General features: G+C 38.4%; 1 protein-coding gene across 14 annotated transcripts in view; it reads right to left on the bottom strand.

Moving 5' to 3' along the window:
• The window catches only part of LOC136345740 (uncharacterized protein CG43867), a 64,252-nt gene that overhangs the window by 10,200 nt on the left and 38,125 nt on the right, over positions 1–15,927 (bottom strand). For 8 of the 14 annotated variants that reach the window (XM_066294292.1, XM_066294295.1, XM_066294293.1 and 5 more), the window contains exon 4: positions 526–588. In XM_066294292.1, coding sequence (XP_066150389.1) covers positions 526–588 — 63 coding nt within the window. Of the gene's footprint in view, positions 1–525; positions 589–5,790; positions 14,383–15,927 lie in introns of those variants that run through there. The other 6 variants (XM_066294307.1, XM_066294304.1, XM_066294301.1 and 3 more) reach the window with 5 other exon arrangements.

Genomic DNA, 15,927 nt, shown 5'->3' on the forward strand with positions numbered 1-15,927 from the left:
GCTGAACGTATTTAGGGGTGGCCCCCATTTAACGGAGTGATATTTTTTTGCACGTGCGTTTAAGCCGGCTCTGATTGCCATTTTAAACCGATGCCGATTATAATTGAAAAAAAGGACGATTTTAAAGTGATGTAGAGAAAATGTGTTAATTTTCTTACTTTTCCAGTATGCTTCGGTAAACCGAGAATACGGCAAGTATCCTGACAATATGGTGGAGTGAGACAACCCATGTTTCCATGTACAGGATGTCTCAATTTTATAGATGCTAAGTGTTATAGTCTCTATTCAGGGTAACCCACATCTCTTGCAAAATCTCAGTAACCGTAAGGAATAGGAAATCATTTAATTATACTACTTAGTAGACGACTAAAAGTGTTGATGTGATTGTCATAAAGCCCAAATGGCATTTTTTCAAAACGTAAAACTGACCCTGTATTTTTATGGTTCAAAATCCAATGATAACTCTCGAATCTGTAATACCTTTTATAATTACACCTTGGCTACAAGAATAACGTTGTTTCTTACCTTATCCTCTGCCTCTTCTGCTCTTCCTTCAGCCTCCAGTACTCTTTGCTCCAGCTCGGAAAGCTGAAACAAACATAGAATATGTATTAGTTTTGTCAGCTCTCTAGGCTTCGTCTTCTCATTAAACTAAATTGCCGTCAAATGGTAGCCGAATTTAATTAAGGGCACGCTGCAGGAATTCATTCTGATGAAATCCTGCGAAACCGCCACGTTTATTAAGATTAAATGGGAGATTATCATCTTGAAGGGAACGCCCTTAGATTTCGAGATAATCTCTTAATAATGTATATACATGAACATGGAACTTAATTAAAATTGTTAGAACAACTGAGATGTAAATGTAATCTATGGCAGCGACATGGCTAGCTGCATCTCTCAGCCGTTTCTGCCTTGCATTCGCTCATTGCATCTAACTGATTTTGTGATGTAATTGGAGTATGCTTACTTCATAGCAGTGCAACAGATTTTTGGACAGTTTCTGAATACAGTAAGTGAACTTAAGTCACCCCAGTTTCATTATTTTTTCGATGTTTTAAATGATTAATTTCCCAGTTTTGGTGTATTTCGATTGTTAGAAGTGCCTGGAATTTTCAAAATATGAATATAAATTTTTAAAATTTAACTCGCTGGTTGTTTTGTCTTTTTTTAGATGAGGATCCATTTTGCCAAACGCACCTTAAATTCCTGAATTTAGTAAAAAAAGGTTTAAGCCTTCACAATAGGGCTATTGCCATTTTCGCTCCCTAGTATTATAGAGAGACACAGAATTTCATCACTCAATTTTTAAATTCTGAATTGCTACGTATAAATCGGTATGTCCCGTTTCGTATAAAGTCAGACTAGGTATGTAACTTTATACATTTGTAAACTATACAGTTATAAATCAAGTCCTGTGGAAAAGATTACTTCGCAAAAGGTCCAAATTCCTCCTAAACACGACTCTGGATTCTGGATAATTTAGTTTTAGCTACAATCAATGCGATTTGAAATCAAGATTCATTATAACTTCTGTCGCCATCTCTAGGCGCACTTGCGAGATTCAAGTTTGAAGCTTCAAATATGGGAGGGCGCCAGCCATTGAATTTTAGGATTATGCATGGACTCTTTACAATTTTGGTGTCAATCGTACGTTTCGTTCAGCATTTTCGATGACATTTTTTGGTAAAAACTTTATGAAATATAAGACTCCAATGGGATTGCCGTTAAGCCGGGTTTACTAGAGTATAAAGCATATCGGAATAGAAAGTTGGCTTAACGGTGACCCGCATTATATTTTTTACGGCGCATGTATAGGGTATATACATATTATATCCTTTAACTTTCTCTGTAATTCTTATGCATGATGTTGCGCGTTATGTGCTGCATAAACCCGCTTTAATGGTTTGTTATATGTTCACCTAAACATTCGCTAATATAACGGATTTTTCTCAATTTTGAAAATTCCTCTGCATAAAGAAAATACCCATAAACCAGTGCTCAATTTCCGGCTCTCGTATCGCACGCCTAAGGGTGTATATTTAACAATATTTAGTGATCCGAGTTGTTATCCCGTGTGTTTGAATAGCCCGGAATTTAGCCGGAAAGTTTGACTAGGCACGGAGAACTATGGCGCTCTGGAGCGTATTATTTCCGCTTACTGGATGAATGATAAGATTTCACACGCTGTTTAAACAGGGAGGACACACAGCCGGAGGGCGTAGAAATGTAAAATAATAGAGGAAGATAAACAAAGACTTGTTTATTAATAGTTGATGAAGAACAAAATTCCTTTCTCCAAATTATCAAGAAATATGTTTCGTAGCTCGAAATTAAAACTTGTGGAAAATGCAAGAATGTTTATCTCTAAATTCACCAACATCACATACCCGTAAACTTGAAACTATTCCGGCTCTCAAGTCCATTTAATAAGGTTTGGAATTTATGTCCGCCGCCGTATACCCAAATCGTAAAAGCTCTTGAAGGCAAGAGAGCGACTGTTAAATTTTACGCGAGTTTGCTAGATTCACCCCAGAGACTGTTGTTTACATTTGCTCTAAAAGATTTGGAAATACATTTTGCCGCACCAGGACGATAAATCAGTTGGCGCTAGATTATGTACACATCCCCGATTTCTGTCCAAAGTCCAAGATTTTCCAATAAATACCCTTGGATTAAAAGGGATCATTGCCTGTCCCTATTGTTCGACCATTTACTACTCATCTTAATTAAATTCAAAGCATATTTCCATCTCCCCACAATTAAGCGCTTTGGACCCTAATTACAGGATGCGCTTTTTCTGTTACTGTTCCAGAACACTTGGCCGTCCGCGAGTTATTTGCCGACTAAACACCGAGGTGTGGATGGCAGCCTTTAGCATAAAATCAATTATCCTGGAGATTTTAAACAAGGGCAGTTTTTAACTCTTGAGCCGTTTTAAGTGTGTATAGTGTAATAATTAACTTAACTTGAACTCGTCTCATAAGTGATAAAATTGTATTACCCGAAACTATAGACAAATACAATGCCACGTGTTGCGCTTGTTTAGCAATCAAAACGTCTTAAATTTCCTGTCACGTAGGAGATATAAGCCACCCCCTGGTGTATTCTGACCTCGCCTGTTCCAGGACGATAATAGAAAAGCACCGTGCTGCTTTAATAAAAAAATTACTCCCGATTTGTTCCGGCAAAACCGACTAAAATTACACATACAACTTAAGGCCGAATTGCAGCCCTTACAAAGTATCCCTGGAAACTTATTCGATCAGACACTTTATATCGCTCGTATATTCGGACGGAAGATCTTTACGGTCAACAGAAGGCTGCAATATATATTTGGTGGAATCTACTGCAACCCATTTCGTTTGATTTATTATTACTTTTAAGCGTCGAGATTTCCAACGGGGCTCTTCGGGTAAACGTAAACAATGGCCTTGGTGGAAACATCTTGCTGACTCGAATCAAATATAATGGACCCTTCTGTTTAAATTTGAAAATGTGCTCCTTTTTTTGTCGGGGTGGGAGGGATCGAGATAAATGGCTTGATGAGAAATCAATAGAGATGGTTTTCGTACGTAATGGAAGAAACTGAATAAGTCAATACAAAAATTGGAAAACAAATTTAAGCTGTTTAGGCGATTTACAAAATTGTAATTTTCGTATCGAATAATTCAAGCTTCATGAACATAGAAAAAGCGTTAAAAAAAACTAACATAAATCTCTTTCACCATATTGTCAAGATTCGACATCGACATACTTCTAGGGGTAATATTAGAGGTTCTTCAAATACAATCTATGGCATATGTGAAATCACACTCATTTATTAAATCTAAAAAACTTGCTACTTTTCGACTACCTGCGGGGCAATTTAAATAAATTAACCCTTATCTACACCCTGCATCATACAGCATGCAAAACGCGTTTTTGCATCGCGTTTAGCGCAAATAGACCCATTCTTTTGGATTAATTTTAAGCTTTTTCATCATGGAATGTTCGACTTTTGTTACGTTTGCAACACCTCATGGCGTGAGAGATCGCAGTGAATCACAGAGAAGCCTTCCGTTTAAATTAACTTACTATAATACTCATATGAACCACCCCTTCATGAAATTTCTCCGTGGAAAATACATGAAATATAATCTAATCCAAAAGCTTTTAAGGCGGAGCAGGGATTGTATTTACGGAAGCATTTAGATAATGGAAGCGAACACATATCAATTAAAATCCTGCTTTATAGACATATTTTTCAAGACGTTCTGCGAATAACAAAGGAATAAGTTATTGCATCTTAATGGCATGGATGACATGGTAAAACCCCTCACACTCATCTCAACAACAATGTGCTTTCTTTGCACAGGGGCAAGCGAAAAATGTTCTGAGCGTGTAAAACGGCACTAAATCCCCCGAATACCGCAAATAAGAAATTCAAATAAATCTATTAATTTGGCAAAGAGCCACAATGGGCTGGCACTGTATTGTACGGGCCCCCGATTCAATCAGACATTGAAATATTGCCATTGCGCCCTAAATATTTGATTCAATAGCACAAGCACTGGAAACAAATAATAAGGGGCCATTATCAAGGGGCTCCAGCATCAGAGTTTGCTCCCCCGGGACTAATTCTAACCCAATAATCATTTATCAACCCTTGATGTATCAATAAAAGTAAATAGCGTGTCAATTTACCCGTTATTACTGCTTCAATCGTATTTTCATACGTCGTATTAATGCCGCACAAATTAATTGAATTCATATTATGCAAGCAATATTGATATGAGGATTGGAACGTTGAACTTCTGTAGGCGATTCATATGTCGATTGTCGTATTACGATTAAAACAATGGCGAATTCGCCAGCCTTTGAAGTGGGCAGGTGAATAAATTTAAACATTACATCCAACTAAATCAATTCACCAAACGCCCCCCGTACAATGTATTGTGAGACGTGAGCTACGCGCTTACTGTGTCATGAGAACAAGGATGGCCACATCCAACTGTAATGTTATGAGCGAAATGGAAACGAAAAGTATGGCTCGATATTTGTATTGTCAGGAGCTACGATGCTACGGGGGCCGTGTCGAAACTTTAAAGAATTCTCAAAGGCAATTAAAAACTGCGATTGTTTGACTATTTTCGATGTGAGTTTCGGAGGAAACATTAGTGATTCAATGTGCGCGGACGCTACCCCCAAGTACATATAAGTCTACAACGGGTGATCATTAAAACATCTGACTGACAACGGATTAACAGATTAGGTTATCCAAGCTTTTGATATTTTAACGCCTACCGGAGGTTATTTTTCCAACCACCCTCTATTACTTGGGCTTTAACTTGATGCCAAACTTTAGAAAAACACGTCACGAACTTACATCCAAAAGTCAACAATTTTATCTAAACATGAGTTATATATTCATGCTGCCAAAACTCAAAACATTCCCATATATCGAAAGGGGAAACGTGTTGGTTTTGTCAAGCATTTGTTGCAATTGACACGTAGTAGATCACGGCCATATCCCCAAGAAATTGGATCCAGGCGAAAATTTATAGTGCCGTAGGGGGTGGCATTATTCGCCGGAAAACATAAACAGGCCCATGTCCATGTAAATGACCCATTATTGCGTACCTCGAAGCTCGTGTAGTCGATCGTGTTCGATGCTAATCTAACATATTTATGTTGTAATACAAGGGCCAAGGATTACGCATTTTTCTTAATGTTTTTTTTTGAGTTTTTGCTGGGACATGAACCTCCAAAAGGGTCAAACGGGAAGCTAAAAACCAGGACAATATTTACCTTCCGCAGCATGTCCTCGAGCGAGTCCATGTCGGAGCCTCCGTTGTTGTTGTTGCTCGGCTGCACCATGTGTAGATAAGCCCTCGACGCCCTGTTTTGCATGCACGCTCGATTACGCCACCTCTATGGGGTAGTTCGGCCGTATTTTCCGCACTTTCTCATTTCACACACTTTTGTAAACACGAATCACTGCCCTTTTTCGGGGGTTGATGACGATGGTGGAGCGAATCGAGATGTTTTTATTGTCTGAAATTTGATGCTGCTCGTTTGGTTTTAACCTAATGAAAACCCGCTATTTCTGCCCCAGAAACGCCCCAGCGTAATAATTTTATTATTCCCATAAGATGTTAATATTTCACACCACTAAAGGAAACAAAACACCATCCATTAATTTCTAATATCCCTAATGGTTCGCCCAGGGAGTTGAAAAGTTTACCGTACTGATAAATTGATTTCTAAACGTAGTTGCTAATTAAGTTTGTTAAGTTGATTCTTCCGCAAGCACCAGAGAAATATGCACATTCAAAGAATAACTGAGTGATATCGGTGACTGACTGACATTATTTTTAGTTACTCACAAATTTAAAATTAGTGCCGCTCTATATTTAAATTTCTTCTTCCGCTAAGTTTTTTATTATGTGCCGCCGGCAATAAAGGAGGCTTAAGTGCCGACAATGAGGACGCAGAGCCAATCAAAACACGCACTTATACGAGGTGAATATGTGGAGATCGTTATTTCTGAGATGAGTTTTTATTACACATTTTAGGTCCAAAAAACATAAACTGAGCGCATATACCTCACATTACAAAACTCAATAGAATTGGGCCCCAGTGGTGCCGGGAACTGAATTACTCACTTATTACTTTCCTTATTTCTGACAATTGCAGTGTTTCAGAGTCTGGAATTCCCCAGATTTCGGAACTATCGGGAAAGAGGATTTTCCATAATGGATCATATTTATAAACAGGTGTTCACGTTTCTGTGCCGCGAGAATCTACCCGCACCAGCCGATGTGGGGGATTTGTGTTTGGAATATTCAAAAATATCTTCGTGTCATTCAATTTCAAGCCTGACTGTTCCACCCTGACTTGAACAGCATCCACCCATCACCTCACCCGAAAGCCATAATTTCCGCGAAGGTATTTAACCATATATAGATAGCGGCGTCTAACCGTTCGTGTCAGCCTAAATTGCTCTTTCATTAATATTAATTAAGCTGCCCCACATAGTTTCAACCCTTCCGTGAAATGCATCCGAAATTAAGCTAACCAACCCCTCTATTATACTTGTCTTACGCTTAATTTACATATTTGATGCGAACCATGCATGTGTATCGGTATTTACGTTGACCGAAAAAAAAAACCACCCCCGATGCTTACTGTAAGGGTTTGTTAATCTCGACTAGTCACGATAGGTTCATATTTCAAGTTGTAATAATGTGACTTCTATAGACATTTTTGTTAATGATTTTAATCGTTTGCGTCGCGTAAAACTTGGTCGAGCATGGGAACGTTCCAAAATTTACCGAAATAATTCATGGATTTGCATAACGCACAGAGCTTCGAATGGATGAGTCCCGTCAAGTGACAGCTAAACACCAAGACACATATTACTGTTCACATATCTCCTGTTGACATATTATTATTAAATAGAATATCTGAACTGCCTGCACGCACATTAAGGCTGCGACACTGTTTGGTTATTTTTTAATGAGTTTTTTTTTTCATGATAACTTGGTCGGAACACCCTGAACACAAAGTTCATTTCATCCATTCTACAGAACATTTCAGATTATCTTTACACGGAATATTCTGTGATTCGCTTTTAGTTTGTTATATCATTACGCGCCAGAATTATTGAATGTTCGATCAAGAAACTATATTTCACTGGTCGACATGTTTCCCAGTGAATTACCGGTAAATTTTTTCCCTATGTCAAAAATGTCAACTGCCGTTATTGTTTATGTCCTATATCCCGCTCGTTGTACCGTTTCTGAAGTTGATGGTCAAATTCAAAAACTGCCGGACAATTGACATCCCTACCCTTTTGCAAACCATCATCGGCTTTTTGTACATTCATCAATCTTTCCTCGTATAATGTGTCGTGGATTTTGAGCTAGATGCTAAGCGAGGGACGGCAAGGATGAATATACCATTCGCTATCGCGTACGAGTGAGATAGAAAGCAAAAGTGCGTCGGGACCTAGTACTAACGTCGGCTATAATTGTACGAGGGACAGCTTCAAACTTTACACCGATTCACAATTGCAATTGACAAAAGCTATTTTTTAACGAGATTTTTGATGATATTTGAATGATCCCGCATAAACAACAAACCAATTCATTTATCCTGGTGGATACCACGATTTATTCTGGTAACAGTGATTAATTTGAAACAGTAAATTGTGACATATAGCTCTCATAAGGCTAACGTATGGCTTTAAAATTGAAATACAGTGGTAGTTCATCAATTTTTGAGTGGGAACCGTATACGTACGTACATATATCGAGCTTTAAATAAACGTTTTACGCCGCGAGGCTTAAATTTTAATCAACCCTGTTGGTTTTTGCGTGCGTTAAATTATTAACTGCACAAATTGCACCGGCCAAAAAAAATTAATAAGCATCTGATACTCAACCTGTGTATATATGGCTAAATAGTAATCATTTGAATGAAAAAAAAAACAAAAAAAAAACGCTTGCTATGGAAAATCCGTTTCCGTCGCTTCCGCTAAATCCAAAGCTGTTTGCATTTCATTTAAAATGTTTGCTATCGGTTAACTAAACTTGCCGTGAAGCCGATTAAAACTGTCTGAATAAAACTCGACTACATCAGGGCCCTTAAATGCAATTTTAAATCGGTGCTTTAGCAGACAATTCCCCTTGAAAGACATAAATGAAAATTTACATCAGCAGGTACGATAATTGCTCAAGAATATCACTTCGCCGGGCACCATGAAAAATTTAATTTTCCGTTCGTCTTGAACCCAATTAGAATTTTGCTGGGGGAGCCATAACGAAGAAGGCAGATAATTTAAACAGCTTAATTAACTTCTGACATAGAATAGCTACTGGCAATGTTGTCTTTTATCTTCTACCTTTCGTAGCGTATTTAAATTTACCATGGAATCCCCAATGAAAGCCCCATTTTGTTGCTCCGTTTGTTCGCGAGCTTTAAATCCATTTGTAACGTGTTTGGCAAACAAAGGGAAAAACCTGAAAAATGGGTCATTGCGCAGATTTTTCTAACACATTGAAATATTTAATAAGGGAGACTGCCTGAGCCGCTATTGAAGTGATACCTCACGAAGTGTATCGAAAAAGGGAGAAAAATTACTTAAACACGAACTGTCTTCAAATCCCAATTTGTGCTAAACAGGAGCTAAAAGCAGGCTTTTCCAGTAAAACGAAGTTATGATTAATTTATTAGGGTCTATTAGGTTCAAAGGGAGAAGTAATACGATTTGTAAAACAAATGGGGGTGAGCACATTGCCGTCCTTTGCAGGGTTCTCAAGTTAAATTATGCCGCGTAATATGTTTCCATCGAAGTTGCTAAATTGCATTTGATTTATGATATTTTAATGTTTCTATTCACGAAAAGTATTGGTATGACCTGTATAACTCACTCAGAAATTCCATTATTTAAAATCTAGTTTTACGCAGTTTTTCTTTTCGACTGCCTTAACCGACCGGCTTACAGATGCAAAGCATAAAGTAATCTAAGGCTACCAAATCGGGTTCCCAGTTGTCAAAGCTTCAACATTATGAACAAATGATCAAAAACTGCAAGAGCTCTATGAACATGCTGTACATGTTAAAGCGAGGGAGAAGCAGGCGCGCAATTTTTCAGAGCTACTCGTCTATTGATCATCTTAAGCTCTGCCCTGAAAAACTAACTTTTTACCACTTTACATTCACTCAAAATTATGCCAATTTATCCAGAGTTCATTCATTATTTGCAGCTTTCAAAACGCATTACCTAACCGCCCTCTCCCTTTCAACGGTAATAAATGGCTGTTCCCCAAAGGTTTACTTAAATAATTAATGACCTATGATTTTTGTGTCCTTTCCAGGTTACACGGTGTTGCACTTAACCCGCCCTTTGAAATGTTTGAATAATGATGCCTCAGTGGCGAGCCAAATGGAGCTTCGCGTACAATTTTCCTAACTAAAATTTGACTCGTTTTGGAGCAATCAAGTCCCGACAAAATTAGGAACTTCCGCTCCGAAAAAAAGTATTTATTAGATGACTAGACGTTTCCGCTATCTAGAAACAGGTAAACAACCACATTAAAAACTATCCATAAAGTGGAAGCAGTGTTTCATAATTTCCTTCAATAAATTAAAACTTGGACCTCATCCAAGTGTTAATATATTATTTAAGACAGCTGAGATTGCTTGGGAAGTAGTGAGCTCCAAGATTAGATGAATGAGGCAGCATAAATAGGCAGAACTCGGAAAAAAAATTATCATGAAAACACCTCATTTTGGCCCTTGAAATCGTTTAAAGCAGACTCCGTCTTATTTAATACATAGGGAAATATTTAAAAAAAGATAAACAAAGTTTGCTCGAAAATCCCTTTCCTCGTGGATCAAACATTTTCGTGGCGGTAAACATCATTAATAAAAGCAATTTTCTCCCCGTAGTTTCCCCTCAGATTTTATTTAAATTGGCCAACAGAAGTAGGAAAAAACGAGCGAAAAGACTTTAGAAAACTTTCGCACGCTCAGGAAGTTTTAAATTCAATATTCATGATACGACTTGGAGGAGAAAAGGGTTGGCCGCCGCGATTTATTTGAGTTTCCAGCAAATAATGTCAACTCATCCTCCGAATAAATGACACTTGATTGGAAAAGTTTAAGCCCTTAAATAGATTTTAAATTTCAATGCAGTAATTAAATTCGTCAGCGATATCGATTTGTTTTTGTGCACCGGCTTGTGTGTACGTTACAAGCGCCTCCCGTATACGGTACCACTGCGTGCGAGCTCGCGGGAAGCGTGACGCGGAAAGAGGGACGGCTCTATATGACGCGGCCGTCGACGAGTGAAACAGAAGATGAAAGGGTGTCCGGAATATTCGATGCGATAAATACGAGGAGCCTCTCGAACTTTTAAATTTTTTCAAGTTTTATAAATGGTGGCTCGTTTAATTTCCAATTCTATCGCCAGTTTTAGAGAGATTCTGATTTCTTAGTTGTTCAGGGAATAAGGGGACTGATTAATTCCCTCATTACGCAAAACTTTCAGCAAAATTAAGACTAATAACTCCAAATGAATTGCACTCTAAATTTCGAACTTGGGCAATATGTAAACGTGTTAAGCAAACTCCAAACATTTACTACGGATTCGATTGTGTCTCAGATCAGCCTTTAATCATCCAAAATGCAATAATTAGTCCTTTGACTTTGTTGGCACCCAACCAAAGCTCTTTGCAATTTAACTTGTTTTTGCGGAGTTATTTGCGCACAGTTGCATGCAGTTTCCCCCAAGCTCAATCTAAGTTATAATCGCATTAGGCATGCCACCTTGGCTAGTTATTTCCCAGAATAGTTGTTGGTAATTGCAAAGCTGTTCAGGACCACACCACCATACGTTCGAGTTAGACGTTAATTTAAGCCGCGTGGTTTTAAATTAAGGTTCGGAGGTTCTTCGATCCTCCTCAAACGGTTTACGTTTAATTTGATAAATGCGTTCGGGCCATTACATCAAACGAAACTCTCGTGGCGCTTAGTTTGCCAATAAAACACCTCGTATCTTAGCGGGGAATACGAATGTGGACGAGTATCATCCAATTTCCTCTGCAGAGATAAAAATGTACATCACTCGCCCCACGTTGAAGTGTCGGATGTGTTCCATGCACCCTACAACGAATCGGGAAGTGACGCGTTAAAGTCCTAATGTAAGTGAGTGCTTCAAGGTGGGAGCTAGTTGATTTAAAGTCAAAAATCTATGGGAATTAATGACAAAAATGGCCCTAATCAAGTGTTAACGAACATAACCGTAGATAAAATAATAATAATAATAATAATAATAATAATAATAATAATAAAAATGAACAACAATCACCCTTGTGCATGCTATATTATAAACCGTCCCCCGTAAACGTTTTGTCGCTGTTTGCATTAAAACGATAAAAACAAAGCGCGATTTATGTGATATAACTGCATATGAGAGAGAGAGAGAGAGAGAGAGAGACAGAATACGTCGATAAGAAATTCGAACGTTACAGTGGGTGTTTTCGAAGTGTCAAAAATGGTTGTAAATGTGGGTGCAACGGTTCTAGCAGTGGCGGATAAGTAAGGACGCGGGGCGCAGCACCGCATTATCATACTGACACAGAGTCATTGTCAATGCACATATCACAACGGTCGAAGACCATCAGGAGAATTGCGTTTACTAAAATTTAAGTGAAAAAATCAAATTTTCTATATTGGTGAATCAAGATGGTGGGGCTCGCCCTTAAAACTTTTTTTTTGTTAAATTTGAAAAGTTGAAATTTGGAGGGGAGCTATATGGGAATAAGACCGATTGATTAACATTAATGACGTTTACCTAGCACTTCCGGTTTAACCGGATATGACCTCAACTTTCGATTTTTAAATGTAATGTTATATAAATTTTTCCTTTTTTGGAACCTAGAGGTCACTTTTAGTCCAAGAGTACGTCACTTGAAAAAATATTTTCTTTTAATGGAAAAATTGATGTGCTGTTACTATTTTGAGAATGTCGTCAACGGCCTCCCGATGCTGCGCGACTTTATGCGGAATGATTTCCGCTTAAAAACCATCCAGGCCGCCACTGTTTTGAAAAATTTGTGAATGAAATGAAAAGTTTTATCATATTTAAATATTTTATTATTTTGTTCTTTCATTTGGAAGATGGCCATGGCGTACTCCACTGCCAACGCATTTTTTTCTATATTTGAAAGTTTTTAGCGAATTAGCGATTCATTTCTAAACGAACATACGATGTGTCCGATATCAAGAAATTCGGAAAAAAATTGTCTTTTAGAAAATCGCACTGAGCCACCATTTTGCCATTTGACAACGCAAGACAAATGGAAAAACTGTTTTCCGGTATTTAAATTGCTTATGAAAGAAATAGTACTCGATAATATGACAAATTAGTATTTTTCCCCATAATTCTGACTTAAAATAGTACCTAATACGTAAGCCTTAGTGGCGTAGCTCGACATGAAAAAAACATATTTTTTTTAATTATATATTTTTAGACTAAAAATGACCTCTAGGTCCCAAAAGGAAAAAAATATAGGGCACTATATTTGAAAATCGAAAGTTGAGGTAATTTCCGGTTAAACCGAAAATGCTAGATAAACGCCATTAACGTCAGTCGGCTCTATTCCCATATAGCTTTCCTCTAAATTTTGACTTTATAAATTTAACATAAAAAAAGTTACAAAGGCGACCCATCTTCTTGAATTACCCGGTAGAGAGTGTGCACATTGCTTGATATACCTCAGATTATTGGCGTATTCCCCTAAAAGGGATGTTTTGCATGGCTGTCTGGGGGGTTCGGCTATGTTTTCCCTAATGCGTTTATTCTTATGTTGCATATTCAATTTTATATTTCTCCTCTAATGATTTTCCTTTGATTGTCATTATCAGAAATAATTCTTATATGGCAAACCTGAGAAATGAAATCCAACATTTCCACTATAACACCAGATTAGGATTCGAATTAACCAGGAGGTTGATTGATGTGACAAGCTTACCTCAAGTTTGAATAACGATTGAGAAGGGTTCACTGAAATGAAACTTTGGCTAACTAGTAATTTGTTCTCATCTAATTAGCGCACTGAGGTTATCTTAGATTTGGCGTACTAAACGCCCACTCAAGGCGATATGGTCCCCATTTCGCCTCTAATGTATGTGGAACTCATATTTCGTCAAGGAGAAGGAAATTTCGGGACTTCAACCTGAGGAGTTGCGATTTAATAAATTGGTAGAAGGCAAAAAAGCATTGGCCCACTGACACCGTGGGTGGCGGGCCATCAACACAAACGGCATCCGACGGGGAAGAATATGGGTCGGTCTAATCAATATTTAGAAAATGCAGTGGCGGTGGAGTAGAAAAAAACATTTGAATCTCGAAGGAAACTCAAAACCACCGATATTTCTATGCAGTTTTTGATTCGCACATTTCTAGACCCATCCATCCAATTCGATACCGCTAATGTGGTCCGGTTCCCACGGCGCCAACCAAAAATGCATTTGATCCCACTCAAATTTCTTCTCTCCCATGGTTCGTTACAAAATAATTCGCTTAACATTATTGCAGCAATGCCGGAGTTTAGCGTCAATTTACCATTCCCTCCTTCCGATCAGCCCATCATCATCAACCCTAACGAAGCACAGCACTTCACTCATCGCCCAAAAGCCGCTTATGCACGTCAACACGAAATCAAAACCTAACGATTGACAAACATCCAGAACCGGGATAGAGCCAGAAAGCGAGAGAGAGAAGGAACAAACGCGGAAAAGCTCGGTTTCTGGATCGTGAGCGGAAAGCGGACCGTGGATAGCGCAAGCTGGCAGCTTAATGCCGAAACTCTGGATGAAAGCTGCTGCCGTATATAAAGTGACATGCGCGCTTTACCGAATCTAATCTATAACATCATATCATGTGCACTTATCATCCTGTAAACAGGTAGACGGTTATTGCAAAAATTTATCCGGGGGATAGTGCGGTAATTGATAACGTCTGTGTGTTTGACGCGGTGCTGAGAACAGACGAAAGGGTCTGATGGATTGGTTTTCTATGGAAGAAGGGTCTTCGATATACAATGAAAAATAATACGGATGGGATAATACAGCGGACAATTCTATTTTGTGGGAGAGCGAGGCAAGAAAATATTTGCCAGGGAAATCCAAATTTGTCCAGAAAAATTAGTTTGGAACAGAGAGGAAGATGTCCCGAAGAGCGTTTTCGGGGCATCGGGACGTCGTTCCACAGATCTACGTACGTTGGAGGATCCACATCAATCGATTTGAGGGAAAACTAACGTGTCAGAAATTTGATTTCTTTTGCGTGCATGCTGTTTTACACTTCTCCGATGTCCTCCCTCTAACGCAGCGTGTCATTTTGTTCCTAAAATATGCAGAATATGACGGACCTGGCTTATCTGATATCTTAAGGATTTCCCGAAGCAGAATTACCTCTTAATATTCCCCGGTTTGGATGGTTAATTCCTCTTTTTTTTGTGAACATTCTCCCAACAGAGCCACGATGTCCTAATAAAATGTACAAGATAAATTGCTCGTATTACTGTTTGTTGCCATCTTATTTATAAAAACGCCACAAAATAGCCGACTGAAGCGAGGATGACGAGACTGAAAGTTGGGGTTAAAGAAAATTGCATGTTGTTTTTCGGCGGAGGAAGTGAGAACATTCGAGATGTGGAAAATGATGAGAAATCTCGATTTCTTCATCAGTCACCTTTATACACTCCTCCATTTCAATCCAGAGCCACCAGAGCGAGCCTAGAACATTAAAATTTAATTCCCCGTCAAAGTTGGCAATTCCCATGTTATTTACAACCCTCTGAATAATTCACGAGCAAAAATTCATATCGAGCAACATGCCCATGGAGGACAGTTCGATGTTGTCCATTTGAGAACTTTTGCCTGCACGGGCCAACTAAATTGACTGAAACAAACACGAAACAAACCGCCAAAATTGGGGTCCGATATAATCTCAAGTTAAAAAATTCGATTTCTGCAGTTGAATTGTATCGGGGGAAGTTTAATTCCCAGACACGCCTTGCTTGAGGGTGCAATTAATTGGGTTTGCTTTCATTGAGTAAACCAGATTCCCGATTTATGTCTCGATAAATGTACTTTCGAGCGATAAATACTTCCAAGTTTCGAGAGTAAACTTTCCAATCGCATTAAGTACATAGAAATCTTGCATGGATTTCCTGGTCGTATCAGCAAAAGCTGGTTTAAGTGATTAATGAGTTCATTTGATGCAAGAAGAAATTCCTTGATGAATTATTCAGAAACATAATATCAAGAACTTGCAGACTAAATTGCACCCTTTTCTGTCTGAAATGGGGGGATAAATTAACCTTTGGAATTTATTCATGACCTGTCTAATTTAATGACAAATTCACTGCA

This window comes from Euwallacea fornicatus, chromosome 21, assembly GCF_040115645.1.
Source record: "Euwallacea fornicatus isolate EFF26 chromosome 21, ASM4011564v1, whole genome shotgun sequence".
Lineage (NCBI taxonomy): Eukaryota > Metazoa > Arthropoda > Insecta > Coleoptera > Curculionidae > Euwallacea > Euwallacea fornicatus.